Source organism: Eleutherodactylus coqui, chromosome 3 (genome assembly GCF_035609145.1).
Source record: "Eleutherodactylus coqui strain aEleCoq1 chromosome 3, aEleCoq1.hap1, whole genome shotgun sequence".
NCBI lineage: Eukaryota > Metazoa > Chordata > Amphibia > Anura > Eleutherodactylidae > Eleutherodactylus > Eleutherodactylus coqui.
The window spans coordinates 37,430,627-37,449,344 of NC_089839.1; the positions used below are offsets into that span (position 1 = coordinate 37,430,627).

General features: G+C 44.2%; 1 protein-coding gene across 2 annotated transcripts in view; it reads left to right on the top strand.

Annotated features, from left to right (window-relative positions):
• Nucleotides 1-18,469, top strand: part of WDPCP (WD repeat containing planar cell polarity effector) — a 333,546-nt gene extending 315,077 nt beyond the window's left edge. For both annotated transcript variants that reach the window (XM_066595499.1, XM_066595500.1), the window contains 3 exons: nucleotides 8,110-8,189; nucleotides 16,061-16,083; nucleotides 18,159-18,469. In XM_066595499.1, coding sequence (XP_066451596.1) covers nucleotides 8,110-8,189; nucleotides 16,061-16,083; nucleotides 18,159-18,209 — 154 coding nt within the window. In that variant the 3' untranslated portion in view covers nucleotides 18,210-18,469. The remainder of the gene's footprint in view (nucleotides 1-8,109; nucleotides 8,190-16,060; nucleotides 16,084-18,158) is intronic.
• Nucleotides 18,470-18,718: the final 249 nt, after the last annotated feature.

Here is an 18,718-nt window from a genome sequence, read left to right on the forward strand (position 1 = left end):
GATTTCGTAGTGGATTATACCTACTGCAATGCATAGGATGAGTCCATGTTAAAATACACATGTACCTCAGATTACAGAACAGAATTGTCTCGGATATGTTGTGAAATCCACGATGGAAAGAGTCAGCAGCATGGGGTTTATTGTATTAATATACAGCAGGGCATATCTCCCAAATGAAAAGTAATGGTAGCCTTCAAGGAATTGTGCCAGGGTTCAAAGTTATTCCCTATTCAACTTTGTTGCCCCTACCAATCCCTACATAAACGGAACTGCGGTCGAGCATCTCCACAGTGCATTCATTTCAGTGGGGCGGCTGAAGATAGCTGAGCACAGTAACCCCACCCCGCGCATCTATGTTGGGCCTGTGTGACTATTCATGCAAGGACCCTCAAGACCTCCGAATTGGTGGGGATCCCAGAGTACAGGATAGGGGATAAGTTTAATCTTGGCCCAACCACTGTGCCGCTAGATGAATTATCTGTATGTTTGTGGCCAGTTTAACTCTTTACTGTTTGAATGGTATAATTGCCAATTACATTATGGCGTCCCTTCATGTATTACACTCATCAATCTGTAAAGGGGGTTACACTAGAATCACAAGTCATCCCCTATCCACAGGATAGGGAATAACTTTCTCATCATGGGGGGTCTGACTGCTGTGCCTCCCCCACCGGTCTAGAGAACCGGTTCATTTTTAGTGAGACTGCCAGAGATAGCTGAACGTCAGGCGCTCAAATATTTCCATCAATCCCATTGAAATGAATGGAGGAAGAGCCAGGCGTGCTCAGCCAGCACTCCATTCATTCGGACGTCACAGCGGGCAGTGGGAGGTGAAGCTATCCTGCAGCGACAGGCAGGTGGGCAACATGGTACCCCCATTCTCAGGATCGGTAGAGGTCTCAGCAGTAAGACACCCACCAATCAGCAAGTTGTTCCTTATCTTGTGGATAGGGGATAACTTGTGATTCTAGTCCAACTCCTATAAGGGGCATCTATGAGATGTTTAGGTTCGCTCCTCTCTAGCGATTCAGCTCATTTTGATGGGGATTTACTGTGCATATCTTCTGGTTGCAGCCACTTTATATACAGGTTAGATAGAGAAGTGCTTAGTAAGTAACCCAGTAATGCAGGCAGGATAGGATCCAAGAGCATGTGAATCTCATTTCCTCTTGTGAATCACCATCCCAGTTTCTAGGTGGCAAAAAGTGAAGTGGCTGATATCCAGGTGTGAGAAAGAGGATGAAGAGGATGAGAAAGTTGCAAATCTGGTTTGATGTTTGCTTCAGCGCTTCCTATTAGGTGTCCTGAAAGACAACAAGTCAAAGAATATTTTATATTCTTTGACTTGTGTTAGAATATTATAATCTAATGCAAGTTTGCTGAAGAAAAAATGGCAGCACCACGACTCCTTCAGACAAGCTGATTCTCATTGACACGATTGAGTGACGTCACCGCCGGCTCGTTGGCTCTCAATCAATCTGTTTAGACAAGCGGATACATTGTTGGCTCATTCAAACGAGAATCTTCAGTGTTTCACATTTGCTGTATAAGTGACTGAGAACGACCGAACGATAAGTGAATGAGACAGCGATGATTTTTATGACAGCATAAAATGAACGACGAACAAAAAGCGAACTATTCTCATTTGTCATTCAGTTGTTGGTTTGCGTGTACGTGCTCTATTTTCCTGCGTATTTGCACAGGGAAACAACATAATAAACTCAATACACTAACTGGCTATTTCAATGGTTGAGAGCATCTTCGCATGTGTTTTTTTTTTTTTTTTAACACACGTGCGCAAGAAATACAGTAAAACGCACTAGTGCATGCAAATACGCAACGCTCATTCAGCAAATGTGCATATCAAATCAACATATGCTTGTATGAATCCAGCCTTAAATAGCGCTAGTAGTTTCCCCCCAGATCATGTCGTTACACCTCCAATATAATGTGATTGTTCCCAGCAAGAGAAACCAAGTAATCCTGTAGATATCACACCTTTTCATGGCTGACAAAAATACGTGATGTTATAGCGAGCTTTCAGACCTTACAGGGTTCTTCCTCAGGCATAATTAAACAGACCTGGATGGGGTGTATATGTGTGTATATATATACATATATATATATATATATATATATATATATATATATATATATATATATATATACACACAAATGTACACACATGAAAAGGCACAGACATAGCGAGACTAATTTGCACTTACCAGACAAGATGAGCAGAGAAGTAATTCCTTAATTAGTCCACTGGTAAGGAATGTGACAGTTTTATGATCTCTAAATTGGTGTTAGGGGATCACAGGCCTGTGTGTTATCTCTCCTTCAGACCTGCAAATAAGGAGGATAGAGCAATACCTCTGCAGCGCCACCTATTGGCAGCATTCCTTCAAATCAATCTGACTTTTTACCAAGTCTGTAAAACAATGATTTCGGAATAGCACCCCTTCTGGGTGCTCTCCTTGGGGATAGACAATGCGATCCCCCGACCCACTCATCCACCAGGTGTCTCCACACACCTCCTGGGTGCTCTCCTTAAGAACACCCCTCTTGGCCTCCTTCAGACCTTTCATATTCTCCACTGATGCAAGAACCCCACTCCGAGGTTCATTCCATTGGTGAGCGTATCAAAAATGGCCATTAATTTATGCTCCCAAATTCTTCTGTGACGCTGCGACTTGAAGTTACAAGGACTTGAGAAGTCCGAAAGCTCGCAATAACATCATGTATTTTTGTTAGATATTAAAAGGTATCATATCTACAAGATTACTTGGTTGCTCTTGCTGGGAATAATCACACTTTTCTCTGTTGGCTGACACGCTACCAAACCTTTTTTTGCTTTTACCTCCAATGTATGCATACTACATACATGGTTTAGTTAGTATACTGACACACTTACACATAGTAACCAGCTCACCTCCCAGCAAGGCAAGCTCTTGTACATGCAGAATAAGACGTCCAGCAGCCATATAATGAAGACATTTTTATCATTAAAAGACTTCCACAAAAATAACATTCACAGCAAGACCAGCATTGTTCCTGCGCGGTTCAGGTAAGGGCACGGCGTGTGACTGAAACATGCAAGCAGCTACATTTGTTTTGCTATGGATTTTATGGAAGTCTTTAATAACACTCAAATGATTTTTACTATATGGATACTAAAGTTCATTCCATTCTGCACTAACTTGTAGAACTGGTACTCAAGTATGAGCATAAGTACCTGGGATAGCAACTAAAGGATCTCATGCCCACATAGAGGTACGGTGCAGCGGATGAAGGAAAGTGGAGGGGATGCAATAGACTAAATGGTGCGCCTTTACCGCAAAGCCTAATGGGTATTTGTTGTATCTTTGCTGTGTGCATTATCACTTCATTATCCCTGTACTGTGGCATCACTGTGTGCATTATACTTGGATTTTTGCATTATTATATATTTTTGGTTTTGTATGTTTTTTATTACTTTTACTGTGAGGGTGGACACCCACTGGCGTTTTTTTCTCCACTGCGCTGCGAGAGTAAGTGAAAAGTCTTGCAGCGCAGTGCGAGAAAAACGCAGGTAAATCGCTGGAACGTTGCTAGTCTTTTTAATGGGGCCGGCGGCAGCAGCGCTAGCCCCATTGAAAAGATATGGAGAATGGCGCAGACTTCTGCCACAGCTGTGGCAGGAGTTTCCTTCATCCCCGCAGGGACCGCGGGGATGAAGGAATCCTCTGCCACAGCTGTGACAGCTGTGGCAGAAGTGCAGAATGATATCCCATTGCTTTCAATGGGCTGCTGCCGATCCCATTGAAAGCAATGGGATCGGCAGCAGCCAATTGAAAGCAGTGCTTTCTGGCAAGCCCCGCAGTATGATTTTCGGGGAAGGGCTTGAAATGCAAGCCCTTCCCTGAAAATCATCAATAAGTGGTAAAAAAATTTTTTTAAATTACTCACCTCTCCGCCGCTCAGACACGTCCCCCAGCTGGCTCCCCGACACTGCTGTCCAGCACTTTCAGCAGGCGGGGATTTAAAAATCCCCGCCTCCCGAAAGGGCTGTGCTGATTGGCTGAGGGCTCAGCCAATGGCAGCTAGTGCTTAGCTATTGGCTGAGCGCTCAGCCAATTACAGATAGTGTTTAGCTATTAATTCATGAATAGCACTATCTTAGCTACTATCTTAGCGAAAATCATACTGCGTGGCTTGCCAAAAATCACTGCTTTCAGTGGGATCGGCAGCAGTGCTGATCCCATTGAAAGCAAGGGGATATCATTCTGCACTTCTGCCACAGCTGTCACAGCTGTGGCAGAAGTCCGCGGCATTCCCCATATCTTTTCAATGGGGCTAGCGCTGCTGCCGCTGGCCCCATTGAAAAGACTGGCGATGTTCCAGCGATTTACCAGCGTTTTTCTCGCACTGTGCTGCCAGACTGTTCACTTACTCTCACAGCGCGGTGGAGAAAAAAACGCCAGTGGGTGTCCACCCTGAGGTCGCATCTGCATTAACCTTCACTGAGTTTATAATCCCTTTATTGTCACTTAACCATGCACTGTATATATTATCTCTGCCCTGTGATGTCACCGTATATATAAGGCCACTCTCCCTCAAGCGTTGTTTTACTGCGTATTACGTGGCACTAAAGCTCCACGAATGTTAATGGGGCCTCTGACACTAGTGGTTTTGCGCCACATATTTCACGTGTGCAAAGTCTCATGCTGCCTGTCCTATTTTCTCTGTTTCATCACGTATTTCATGAAATAAATAAATTGCAATAAATGCGCGATTTCACGCGTAATACTGCGTTTTTCATGCAGATTGCTATGCCACTGGGGGGTGGGGGGAGTTGTATCATCATCATAATCAGCTTACTTTTACAAAAATGCAGCATTTTAAGCATACTCTTGTATGAGAGTGGCCTAATTCTTATGCCGTAACTTCACCGTTCTTGATCATAGTGGATTGGGCCCCATTCCGAGTTTTGCTATGGGACCCTATTATGCAGCACTTTTTCTTCTGGCATTTTCAGCCGTATCTGCGACGGTACATTTGATCAGAAGGTGCCAACGCAGGTGTGAAACCGGCCAAACTGTGTTGAATTTGCTCTTTTTTAGCGCGACCCCACTTCAAATAAAAATACATAGCTCACCCTCAAAAAACGGCCGTATATAGTGGAACATAAAACAAAATCTATCTAGGTTGTAAAGTTCACCCCAAGTGTGCTAACAATCCTCGCATTTAGCTAGCTCTACTAAACTATCTGGGTAGTCGATTAAATGCATTCATTCCTCCTCAGTCTGCCAAGCTCAATATGGCTTCTGTCTACCATGTTTTCATAATCTTTTGTCATCCAAATGCTCCAATTAAGCGCTATGTATAAGCATGGATCCCTGCCTTTGTATCGCCAACCATGCACTCAGTACACATTAACCTTGGGGAGCATGCAAAATAATGAGTTACTGCTCTTTGGCAGAAATCAGATTTCTTCCACATATGTCAGCTTGGCCAAGCCAGTGTGCATATTGTGAATACAGCAATGAGCATGTCTAATGCTCGCTGTCCTCTGACACATTCCGTCTGGATGCGGAGCTCGGTTCTGCTTTGTATCTGGGATGTGCATATAACGTATCGGGTTATAGTGTATCAGCGCTCTCTTTCGTAAGCGTTTAGGTCAGTGTGGATCGGTAGACGGTGACTGTATGGCAATTATCACCCTATAGCCATATTCTAGAGTCACAGGTCTTCGTTGTACTGTAGACCGGTGTTTCTCAACTTCTTCAAGCCAAGTGCTGTACTCCCTAGTGACAGGAGGCTCCAACCGAGTACCCCCAAGTAAGGGCTCGTTCACACCAGGGTTCAGTCTTTCCTTTTCTCTGTTCTGCTTTTGGAGCAAAGAGACAGAATTATGATGGAATTAAAGGGTTCGGGTTTTTTTTTGCTTACTGTTAAAAAATAATAATATTGAAATCAATGGATTAAAAAGTAGGTCAGTTTAATTTCATTTTGAAGCAACCCTCTGGTCCCAGAGAAACCAAGATGGCCAAACTGCTTTTCGGACTACCTGATACACTTTGTCCATTACTATACATTGGTAGTCTAAGACACTTCATGCTGCTCTGACTGGTCAGCACGGCTCATGTGGACAGCACTGGCCAATCAAAGCGGCATGTAGTGTCTTAAACTAATGATGCATACTAATGTATAGTGTACGTCAGGTAGTCAGAGAAGCTGGTGCGGCCATCTTTGTTTCTCCAGGCCCAGAAGGTTGTTTTAATTCCATTTCTCCAAAAACGCAACGGAGAGACTGAAGACTGGTGTGAGCAACCCTAATCAATTACTAATAAGTGTTTAGAAGTCTGTTTGGAGCCCCTTTTGGCAGTTCTTTCAGATGTAACAGGAAGATTAGCACCCAGCATGCAGCTCTGTTCTTCCAAATAAAACAATGGACACCATGTTGGAATCCCATGTACCCCTATTATAAGATAATGGGGTCCGTCAGGAACCTATGGTTTCTATTGCATGATGACTTTCGCACTGTGTTATAGCTTTTGTTCAAAAGAGGGGAACAAAAAGTGGTACTCATAACTTGCCATACTTGATTTCTTCCTTATGCTGTGCCTGTTTATATAAGACTAGTAATTATTAGGAAATTATATGGTACCAGTGTTTCTGGTGGCGCCACACAAGTCTGCTACATACATTCTTCATACAGCAGGGAGGAAAAGCAGCACAGCAGAGTCCTGCAGACACTGATCACCCCCTGGTCATGTGACCCTGGACTGCTCCCACACAAGTGACTGATCACATGACGGTGACATCATGAATGGTCCTGTAAGCACACGGCTGCTGTAGGTGTTTGTTAGTATTCCTTCCCCTAGAAATCCGTGCTGCCTTAGTTGCTATGGAATACTAACAAACACCTAGCCGGCCAGCAGCCGTGTGCTTACAGGACCTTTGATGACGTCTAGAGATGAGCGAGCATACTCGCTAACGACAATTACTCCATCCAGCATTGCCCTTAGCGAATACCTGCCCGCTCGGAAGAAAAGGTTCGGCTGCCGGCTAGAAGTGAGTTGCGGCAGTGAGCAGGGGGGAGAGAGGGAGAGATCTCCCCTCCGTTCCTACCCGCTCTCCCCAGCCACTCGCCGCCGGCAGCCGAATCTTTTCTTCCGAGCGGGCAAGTACTCGCTAAGGGCAATGCTCGATCGAGTAATTGCCCTTAGCGAGTATGCTCGCTCATCTCTGATGATGTCACCTTCATGTGATCGGGGGGGAATCATGTAACTCACTCACTTAGGATGAAGGACCTTTGATGACATCACTGTCATGTGATCAGGGTCGGAGCATGTAACTCCCTCACTCACTCATTCTCCACCCCCTGATCATCCAAAGTGAGGGAGTTAGATGCTCCGCCCCAAATCACATTGAGCCAGCTACCTTCAGGTCATGAGCAAGAGCTTAGGACTGCATTTCTGCTGCCCTAACCCTTTATGCCACACAAGGCGATAAGGGGGTAGTTTTCCCAAAGTGGTGGTCTGTAGATGTTTCACTGTCCTTGGTTAAAAAAAATCATCCAACGTGGGTGTACGCAGAACAAAGTGGGCTTAAAACCAAATAAACACATCAAGTCCCCCCCTTTGGTGTGGTTCATTTCACATGCATCCATCCCAGGACAGGCGACCTTGTTGTTTCCCATTTCACCTATTGCCAGACAGACGGGTGGCATGACCTCACATAGACCTTCACAAAATATTGTTTTACTGCAGCTAAGGCTTAAATGTGGCATTTGTCAATGTTGAAGACTGTGGTTAATGAGTCATGCCGAAGAGATCCCGACCGGCTCTGAAATGCTGTCATACACATAATGGCACAAAGAGGGCAATGTCCGTCCCTTCACCTCCCAACTGGACTCTTGCAGACAGACCTTTCTGGAGCCATCGTGACCACAGTTGAGTCAGCAAATTGAATATGGTCAGACAAAACCTCGTGCATCCTAACAAAGGGCGGAATGAATGAAGCATGTCCGTCACTCGGCACCGTAAACAAATTAAAAGACTTGTTTCCGATGATTGCCCTCTTTTACTAAGATTTCTTTCTTGTGTTTTTTCTTTCTTTTCACAGACAATTAGTTCACATAGAGAACGAGATTGGAATTGAAGTCTACGCCGATTCTCTGAATAAAACACTACCTTGGAATCGGGGTATGAATCAGAAAGTGGATGTTAAATGCTTTGAGTGATGTAATTTATTACCAGGGGGAGCTGGGGAAGCCTGCGGAGAGCAATGAATGAGGTGGATGTATCGTATGGAAGCGACGCACAATGCGCGCTTTATCTGACATGGACCATGCCTTAAGAGATCTGTCTCGCTATTACACAGACACATTTAGAACAGACGGCACAGCGCAGGGTGCGTAAATTAAAGTTACTCATATTGGTGCATGGGGAGTCACGGAATGAAATGCGATGAGGTAGTCTGCCAGTTCTTTATTGCCCTTATGACTAGACGCGAGCAATGCGTCGGCTCCCCAGGTCGCAATGCTCAAGGCAAAAATTTTTAATATTTTTATATCATTTGTACATGCAGATATAGTCACCTTTGTAGGATCCGTTTTTTTACGGCTCTTTCCCTGTGTGGCTATGAGTGGAGAATATTTCCCTCAGATTTCCTGTAACGCTCTGTTTGGATAGTGTAATTTGTCTGCAGTCCCGGCTGGAGAGGAGGAGATCAGCACTTTTCATAAAGAAGGAAGTGATTACTCCACCCCGGTGTATTTACCCTCCAAATGTAATATAGTTGCTAGAACATAGTTGTGAGAAGAACACGCTGTGTCGGAAATCATTCTTTATAAGATGTTCTGGATGACAATGATAGAGTTGTATTCTTTGTAATTTAATGTTGCATCTTGATTTCCGCTTCAACACAATGAATAAAATTTAAATAATAAATTACAGTTGTAAAAAAAGTAAGTGAACCCTTTGGAGTTACCTGGATTTCTGCATTGCTTATTAATACATTAGTTTACTTTATAATGTGTTGGTCTAGAGTTTTGACTTAGCAGAATCTATGGGAAGATTTATCATATGCGCAGTTTTGTAACAAATTTTGGGATATGCTTCTGCCTAAGATGCGCTTAATTCCTCAAAGTGTCGCTCGCAGCGGTATTGTTAGGTCTCAGTTTGCGGTACAAAGGAGGAGGCAGGTATCGTAGTCAGGAGGAAAGCCAATGGTCGGTATTGGTAGGTCTCAGTTTGCAGTACAAAGGAGGAGGCAGGTATCGTAGTCAGTAGGAAAGCCAATGGTCGGTATTGGTAGGTCTCAGTTTGCAGTACAAAGGAGGAGGCAGGTATCGTAGTCAGTAGGAAAGCCAGAGATCGGTATCAGTAGGTCTCAGTTTGGATTTGCAGAGGAGCAGGCAGGAGAGGAGCTTGACTAAGGCTGTGCAGCAAATTAATCACGCAAGGAAGGGCGAGGCTTTTATAGCATATCCAATTAGCAAGTATGATGGAGCCAAAACAGGGACTGGACCAAGAACACCAGAACAAAGATAAGGTTCAGCAGGGGAGCTGTCCTGGAGCTGGATGGCTTAGCGGCGAGTGCTGCCGACTAGAGTGCAGGAGATCCCAGGTTCAATCCCTGACAGGCATACAGTAACTAGCCTAGAAAAAGCTGCATTTAAGGACAAAATACAGGTGCAATAGCTTTTAAAAATCTTCCTCTATGTTTATGCAGTGGACACAGCCAAGTAAAACACTAGAAAAACGGAAATGGGGTGCACAAAAATCTGCATATGCTATAACTAAACTGTTGAAATAAAAGAAAAGGGACATGTGTATATAAATCGGCAGACCAGATCAAGGCATAATCTTTTAAAGATGGTCAAGGGATAACCAGTCTGCACCCTTCCCAAAATGAAAAGCTTGAATGTCACCCAATCCCACCAAGCTATTTTTGTATTTCTTATGTTTTTCCACAAAGTATTTTAACCTCCAGTCAAGTACTGGATGCTTCCATCGATTGTCATTATATCCTCTCCTATTTGTATACTTAAAAACACCAGATACACTGACAGAAATCCCATAGCGCAAGTGTGACCAGAGATTTACTGTTTGCTTTTACAAGCTTTCGGTGGTACAAGCCAAACAATATAACACAAAAAGGGGAAAAAAACTCACTTTAAAGTGACATATAAAGTAGACCTGTCACATCCTTTGACCACCAGGATGGGCTGTATAGCTTTTACAGCCGCGTTCCAGCAGATTCCTGCATTATTTTTATTTTAGACACACACCCCTCTACACAATCACAATGGCTTCCTTCATTTCACGTGACATTTAATTGACATTGGACAGTGGAGACCGCCCACTTGACAATGGACCAATATCTGGCTTTAAAACTAACAAGAACCAATGCAAGGGCAGCTAAAACAAAAATTAAAAAAGCAGGTATTAGTGAGGACGCAGCAGTAAAAGTAAGAACCCCATTCTACTGGTCAGAGGACATGATAAGTCTTCTTTAATGTAACGTCTCCAAAGCTCCTGTAAAGTCTGTATATGAGGTATAATATTTTCTAGAATACTGAGCATTAAAATGGGCTTATTACATTTAACCCTTTCCAATCCAATTTGTATCCTGGTTTTCCTAGGGGGCTTACTCTTTTTCTGCCCTTATACAACAGCGCTATATATACTGGCTAGAGACAGTACTGCATGAGATGACACGTTGGATAGGCTCCAACAGCAGAGAGGCTGGCAATATACAGTAAGAGAACCCCGACAGATGTCTTCCAACATCAGAGTTGTACAGCCTTAAATCATAATGTCTTCAGAGGTCAGACAGTGGATTGGAAAGGGTTAAAACCCTTCTACTTTCCTATTGAGACATTCACTAAGACCGGCATTTGCAAAGCTGAGCTTAGTATAACTTCCACCAGCGCATGGCGCGTTGCCTCTTCATGTATTCAGTGAATCCCCAGCAGCTCTATGTGCCTTCTCAGAAATGTATGCCAGGTCCAACTAGTTTCTTATGTAAACTATACATAAATCTGTCGGTCTGGGGCAGCTATGCCAACAAGCCCTGCCCACTTTTCAAAAATAAGACCGGTGCAGAAAGAAGAAAAGTCGCAAATTTTTGTGCAAATACCAATTTGCTCAAAAATGTTCAACTTCTTACGTCAGGACCTGGTGTAAAACCTTTCATGAATATGCCTCGTATTTCTTACTATTGCACTCCTGTTCTTTCCTCCTCATTCGGTAAGAGAGTCTTAGACTTGGAGGAAGAAATCGAAAACATGTTGATTGTTTAGCTTTGAAGAACTACAGAGAAGAAAGGTTCGGAGACATGAATGGCCATTTCGAGAAGCGCTGGTAGATGGAAGTAGAGTGCAGAAGGTGTCCCGTGTTTGGAGCAGAAATCCAATCAGCCCTAGGTCTCCCAGCACCTGCCGGCTGAGTTCATGTCCCCAGGGTGTTCCTGTGCGTTCTGTTTTCTGTGCAGTGGAGAAATCCTGCCAATATCCTCTTAGGAGGAATAATCTCATTGTGTCTGCTAACACCATACACGTATTAGGAACCATAGAGTTGGAGTTTGAAGTCAAAATAATCTTGCACTTCAAAAATGCCGTTTTCATAAGCTTTATGTCACTTGGCAAACACAATATATTGACTCGCTCCCACTTTCAGCCAGAAAAGGGAAGGGTGTGTTATCCACAGCTCCCATGTCGGTGTCTACATCCTGTTCATGCATTGCAAACCTTTCATTTTTTTAAGACTAGCCTTTCAACATCTGCTCTTTATACTTGACATTTTCTACAGTAACATTTACATTTTCAACTCAAATACATTACTGGCTTGCCTTTTTTAATTCAGGATGGCAACCGCACAATGCCAAAGCATCTTCTCCCTATATACCGTCTTGTGTAATACATTAGTATGCCTTTATAATAGTAAGCCCTCCTTAGAGCTGTTGAGAGAAAGTGACAGATTTACTAATACAATTACTCCTTGTTTCCCGAAGAAAAGTGTCATTGAAGAATGGAAAGGTACAGACTGACGTTATTTAGGATTAAGCCTTAGCAGGCGGGTGTCTTGTCGGGGGATAAGTGCATGCTACATTGCTAGTTTTGGCTAGTGAACCTTATCTTAGGTATGTCAATATTAACATAGCTACCCCATAATGTCCATTGCAATCCTTGGGATCAGAAAAAGGGGAAGTTGGAGCATTTAAGTTTGGGTAAACTTCACAGAGTTTCAGAATTGAAAACCTACCTCGCTGTAGGGTGGACATCTGCATGGACTGCATGCAGCCCGTGTTTCTGGACATATGAAATTAGTGGCAGCTTCCCTTCAAGGATGATAGGATTCCTTCCTCATTCCAATGTAATATGGACAATCCTTGATTAATAACCCATCTCAAGCTACCTATTAGAAATCAGGGAGGGAATTTTTGGAAACCTTAACCACTTAAGGGTGCATTCACACGAGAGTGTGCGTAGATAGGTGTGCACAAAACCGTGTACCCACGTACGTGTATAAACACGCGTGAACGCAGGTCCGTGCAGCATTGCTTTCAATCAAGCCGTGGCTGCTGCCGGCGGCCGCATTGAATGCAATAGGATGCCAGCTCACCCCTGCAGTGAAGGGCTTGAAAATCCCTGCTTTGTGTAAAATAAATAAATATATAAATATATATATATATATATATATATATATATATATATACACTCACCTCTCCGCCGCTGGCGTGTAAATATTCCCCATGGGGAGTCCCCTTGTCACTGAACACTGTGGCAGCACCGCGGGGAGTAAAGAATCTCCTGTCACAGCTGTGACACATGTGGCAGAGGATCGCAATATTCTCCCTATGCTTTCAATGGGACCGGCACTTATGCATTCCCATTAAAAGGAATGGGCTGCTGGCAAGCCCTGCAGGGATTTTCGGGGAAGGGCTTTAAATTTAAGCCCTTCCCTGAAAATCATCCGTAGAATGTAGAATGTGTTAAAAAATATATATATATATACATGTGTGTGTGTGTGTATGTATATAATATATATATACACACACACTCACCTCTCCTTAGCTGTCGGGGCTCTGGCGCATCCAGCCTATCTTCTCCCTGCACTGCTCAGAATGTGTTTCAGCTGGTGGGGATTTAAAATCTCCACCTGTTGAAAGGGCTGTATCTGATTGGCTGAGCGCTCAGCCAATCACAGGCAGTGCTCGGCCATTCATTGAATGGCAGCTGAGCACTGCCTGTGATTGATCACAGCGCTCAGCCAATCACAGGCAGCACTTCGCCATTCATTGAATTCAGAAGAACTGCAGAAGCGCCGGTCCCATTGAAAGCAATGGGAGAACATTGCGATCCTCTGCCACAGCTGTCACAGCTGTGACAGGGGATTCTTTACTCCCTGCGGGGAGTCCCCTTGTCACTGAACACTGTGAGGGTACTTGACAAGAACTTTGATCGCTCCTGCAGTATGATGTAATGCCATAGCATTACATTCCACCGCGACCTGACAGGTATTCTATCAAGCCATGCCACAGACATGCTATGACAGCCCTGGGGCCTTTCAGAAGGCCAACAGCTGCCATGACACCTGTACGGCAACCCGCCATCTAATCGTGTGGGAGGGGGAGGGGCACATGGGACCTTGGAACATAGGTCGGGGGATTTAAATTGTGCTATCAGAATTCGCAGTGGCATTTAAAGGGCTAAGCTCCGATGATTCGCGCGGCTTATTGGAGCTGTTGCAGGTGGGTGCTGGCTGTAAGTAACAGCTGGCGCACGTGTTGTATGGAGCAAGATCGCCCCGCCATCTCCCTTCATGCATACCCTGAATGTACAGGATATAACTGTACGCCCTGCAGAGGTAAGGGGTTAAAGACCATTTTACACAAGGCAATAATCACCCGAACTGTTTCGAATCTTTGTGAAGTGTGAATATGTGCTGCAAGCCAACAACAAACTGACCAGGCGACAAACGAGCGTTGGCTCTTTCATCAGCTGGTCGTTGGTCCCTTTAGACAGCCCAATTGTCAGAAGAACGGTCAGCCCGTTTAAAAGGGCCATTACTTTAGCTGTTGAGCATTTTAGTAGGAATGTGTGATAACAGGCACAAAAGTAATCCCATTGTGTGCGCCGACACTTTGTTTTTGTTGCTTTGATTGCTCTTATAAAAATAATTTCTCCAGTGCTTAATAATAACACAATGTAACAAGTCCGAACACTTATTACTGAGTCACTTACTGAGTACCATAGATTTTTTTTTAAGAACCTTAACACTCTACTGTGCACTTATAGCTTTGTGCGAGGACCTATTTGAAATGGAAAATACTAATAACAGAAGAATAACATACTTATAAATACACGAAAATACAGTACCGTGTAAGTTTTAGTCTGTCTGTCCATAGGGCGAGGCGGAATATCGCTAGCAGGGGGAAGAAACAACAGCCTATCTGATAGGCTCACTGCGGAGAATCATGGCAAATCGCAGCATGCCGCGATTTGAATCCCGCAAACGGAGAATCGCTATGATTCTCCGCTCGTGGACGCAGCCGGATTATCGCAGAGGATAACACAGTGACATATCGTCCGTGGACAGGAGGCTTTAGGCAGGTGTGGAAAAATGCTGCAAAGTAAGAATGTTTTCAGAAATAGAAGGGTTAATTTTTTTGGTCTATTAACAAAATAAAAAGTGAATGAACAAAAAAGAAATCTAAATCAAATCACTATTTGCTGTGACCTCCTTTGCCTTCAAAACAGCATCAGTTCTTCTTGGTACACTTGCACACAGTTTTTGAAAGTACTCTGCAGGGTGGTTGTTCCAGACATCTTGGAGAACTAAGCACAGATCTTCCGTGGATGACGGCTCGCTCAAATCCTTCTGTCTGTTTATGTAATCGTAGACAGACTGGATGATGCTGAGATCAGGGCTCTGTGTGGCCCATATCATCACTTCCAGGACTCCTTGTTCTTCTTTAGGCTTCTTTCACATGAGCTCATATCGGCAGGCCATTTTCACAGCCGGGCAATATACGCTACATTGTTAGTGAAAAATCTGGTGAACGGGCACACAAATCAAACGTTTGCACGCCCGTTCAGGTGGACTGGTGAACCCGGCACAAATGTGCCAAGCTCACCAGGCCATCGCCCGTTTCCCTTCCCTCCCTATCGCAGGCTCACCTGTTGTTCCTCCCCACTCGTTCTGTGCAATGGGAGGGGTGGGATGGCTATGGACAAGGGGAGGGGGAAAGGCAGACGCTTAGCTCTGCTCACATCCCACCCATTGCACTGAACAAGCGGGGAGGAAAGACAGGTGAGCCTGCACGGGAGGAGGAGAACAGAGGGAGGGAGTTTAGCAGCCACGCTACTAAACTCCCTCCCACCTACGGCTGCTGCATGGGCTCCCATAGGAGCCCATGCAGCGGCAGACGTATGTGGGCCCAGAAGGTAGTTCCAGGACTATCTTTTGGGCTCCACGTTAAAATGCCTGGCGCTATATTGGCTTGCCCGGGCATTTTTACGTCTCGGAAATACGCCCATGTGAACTGATGCATTGGAAACCAAAGCATCAGATCACAGCGCATATCGGCCGGCCGTTACAAAATGGCCGGCTGATATGCGCTCATGTGAAATAAGCCCTAGGCGGAAGATAATTCTCAATGACATTGGCTGGATGTTTGGGGTCGTTGTTCTACTGCAGAATAAATTTGGAGTCAGACCTTATATTTTTGAAAAAAGTTGTTACTTTGCAGCATTTTGTTCTACACCTGCCTAAAACTTTTACACAACTGTATATTCAGTAATTATTTATACTTTTATAAATGTTACATTTTTTGTGTGGCTATGGGGGCTTTTAACAAATTAAGGACTGTTGCATTTATGTCTATGTCCCATGTCTTGTCTTTTTGTGCTTTTTATCCTTTACTGAATCGGTAAGATTTGAGTGCCTTGCCAGTTTATTCTCATTTTAGATCTCATTTTACAATATGAATTTAATGAATTTCTGATTTGTAAACTATATCAACCACTGAAACAATTGTCCCTTTTTATTTTTCTTTATATTTGCAGGGGAAGAGGATTTAGCAGGCGAGGTATGATTATATTTATCTGCATGGTATTTAATATCTATTTGAAGATTGAGGAGCCACATTAAAAGCAACTGTCTGATCCTGGAGAAACAAAGATGGCCAAACTGCTTCTCCGACTGCCCGATGCACCCTGTGTATTAGTATATGTCAGTAGTCTAAGACACTACATGCTGATCTGATTGGTCAACACTGCTCATGTCGGCAGCACTAGTCAATCAAAGCAGGTGTATAGTGGCTCAGACTAATGATGCATACTAATGCACAGTGTTCAGCAGGTAGTCAGAGAAGCTGGTGCGGCCATCTTTATTTCTGAACTGGATGGTCGCTTTAAGTGTAACTGTAATTCTCTACAAAAAATGTAACTACAATTGTATTTTTAGGATTGTAGTGAACTGATGTTAAATTATGTTATTCTCATAGACTGGTAAACGGGTACTGGTGTATCTTGACGCCACCGGAAGTTAGGACTTTGACAGGGTTTCCATGGAGGAACGCCCTTGGCACGCCCCTACCTCCTGATTGGTGGAATAGCACTAGGTCCTGGAAGGTGCTGCAATGGGTGATGAGCGCTCCCTGTGTCTAAGCCGCTGCTGCACCCCTGTAACCCGGCTATGTGTAAAACTACCGGCGCCGTTGCCTGCGTGCTTGAGGGAGCCGTGCTCCCTGAATGTTACCCACCGCTGTTAGCCAGCTGCTGGAGCCTCCTTTCTGTCCTGATGCTGCCATCGTTGTGTCCCACGGCGCTGTGGGATCCCTGCAGTATGCAGCCGCCGGCTGTCACTGTGTCTCCCTGCTTGCAGACGCCATGTCGTACTTACATGGGTAGGGGGGCACTAGCGCCGGCCTTTTGTTCCTTCACCCGAAGAGAGGGTTCAGGGCGCTGTGGCCTCCCTGCTGCCGATGCCGCTCTGCACTTCACCAGTCAAGGGTTTCCGCCTTGTGGGCCGCCGGCAGGGAAGCTGGGGCTGCAGCGGGGGTCAACGTATGCATGTAACATACATCCTTAGTGGGCTGCCAGGACCTGCAGCCCAGCTTTCTGTGCAGCTAATCAGGTACAGGGGGCATCACCCCCCTGTCAATCTTGTCTCCACCAGGACTTCCTGGTGGCGTCAAGATACACCAGTACCCTGGTAGAGTTGAAAGGGACCTCCAGGGTCATCGAGTCCAACCCCCTGCTCAGAGCAGGATTCAGGATTCTCTGCACTTGCATCAGAGCTGAGGATTTGGAGTCAGTTTTTCGTGGAGTTGTTAGAAACAAACTGGCTCTAGCTTGAAAACAAAAATATTATGTATTAATGTATAATAAGCCTGATGTTACCATTCTACCATTTGGAGTCGGAGTGTGGACAAATAAAGCAGAGTCAGACGTTTAGCCAGCCAACCCCACGACTCTGATTTGCACTGCAGACATGTGCAGAAAATGCATCCACTGCTAATTGATCCTGCAGGACAAAGTCAGAGAGTAGGAAATTCAATACATCCTTCTTGGAATGATATTCATCCAATCTCCTAGTAGAATTGTCGAAGTGATTTCACATCGATATTTAATGCTCATTAGCATTAACAAGTATTTTAACGGCATCACTGATTGATATGATACCATTATTGACGTAGTGATATGAAAACAGAAGAGGGCAAATTCATTCTAAGTATCATGAGTTTCCACATCTCTGAACCTTCATTTATGGTTGTCTATAGTCTGCAAATGCAAAGACAACTGTGGAAAGTGTGAACTTTCCCAAGTGGTCTAGACTAGGAGCAATGGGATGAAACTCATAGGGAGGAGACACAGATTAGATATTAGAAAAAAACCTTGATAATGAGGGTGATGAATGAGTGGAACAGGTTACCATGGGAGGTGGTGAGTTCTCCTTCAATGGAAGTCTTCAAACAGAGGCTGGACAGATATCTGTCTGGGATGATTGAGCAGGGGGTTGGACTCGATGACCCTGGAGGTCCCTTCCAACTCTATCATTTTATGACTATTGACTTTGCTAAAATTACCATTGAATTCATGCATCTGACATATGTACTTATTACCACATTGTAACTAAAAAAGCACCATCTTTCTTATTCAGGACACCGGAGGCAACGGCTCCCTGAAAGTGGTACATTTTGGTTTGGTGTGATTGGAGAAGACAACAGAACAAGATTGTAACCCTGGAAGTGATATTCCCTGAGATTATAACTTGTTATCTTCAATATCAACAGACTTGCCTGTTAATTATGTGGATATGATACATTTTATACTTTATTTTATATAACGCCCTACAAATATTCACACTTCATGATCTGTTCGTTCTTCGTGTATGCCCCTGGATTAGTAGCAGGCCATTTTATACCGTTTCCTTTTTTCGTTCCTCTGCCAATAAAACAATTTTATACATAACTACGGTAACACATACAGTGCAAATTAAGACCTTCCCCACCAAACACACATGTGTAAAACCGAGGTGGCATATAAAGCGCTTTTCACTTAATATTTTTACCCTTTTTTGTAGGGTTTTCTGCATGGCATGTGACCATATGAAGTGGAAATGTTGATGTCATTAACATGTAACTGTGCTGGAAAAAAAAGCCTCCATCACCCCGATAAGATATTTTGCATTTCCTGCAAATTATATCTCTGTTCTAGCAA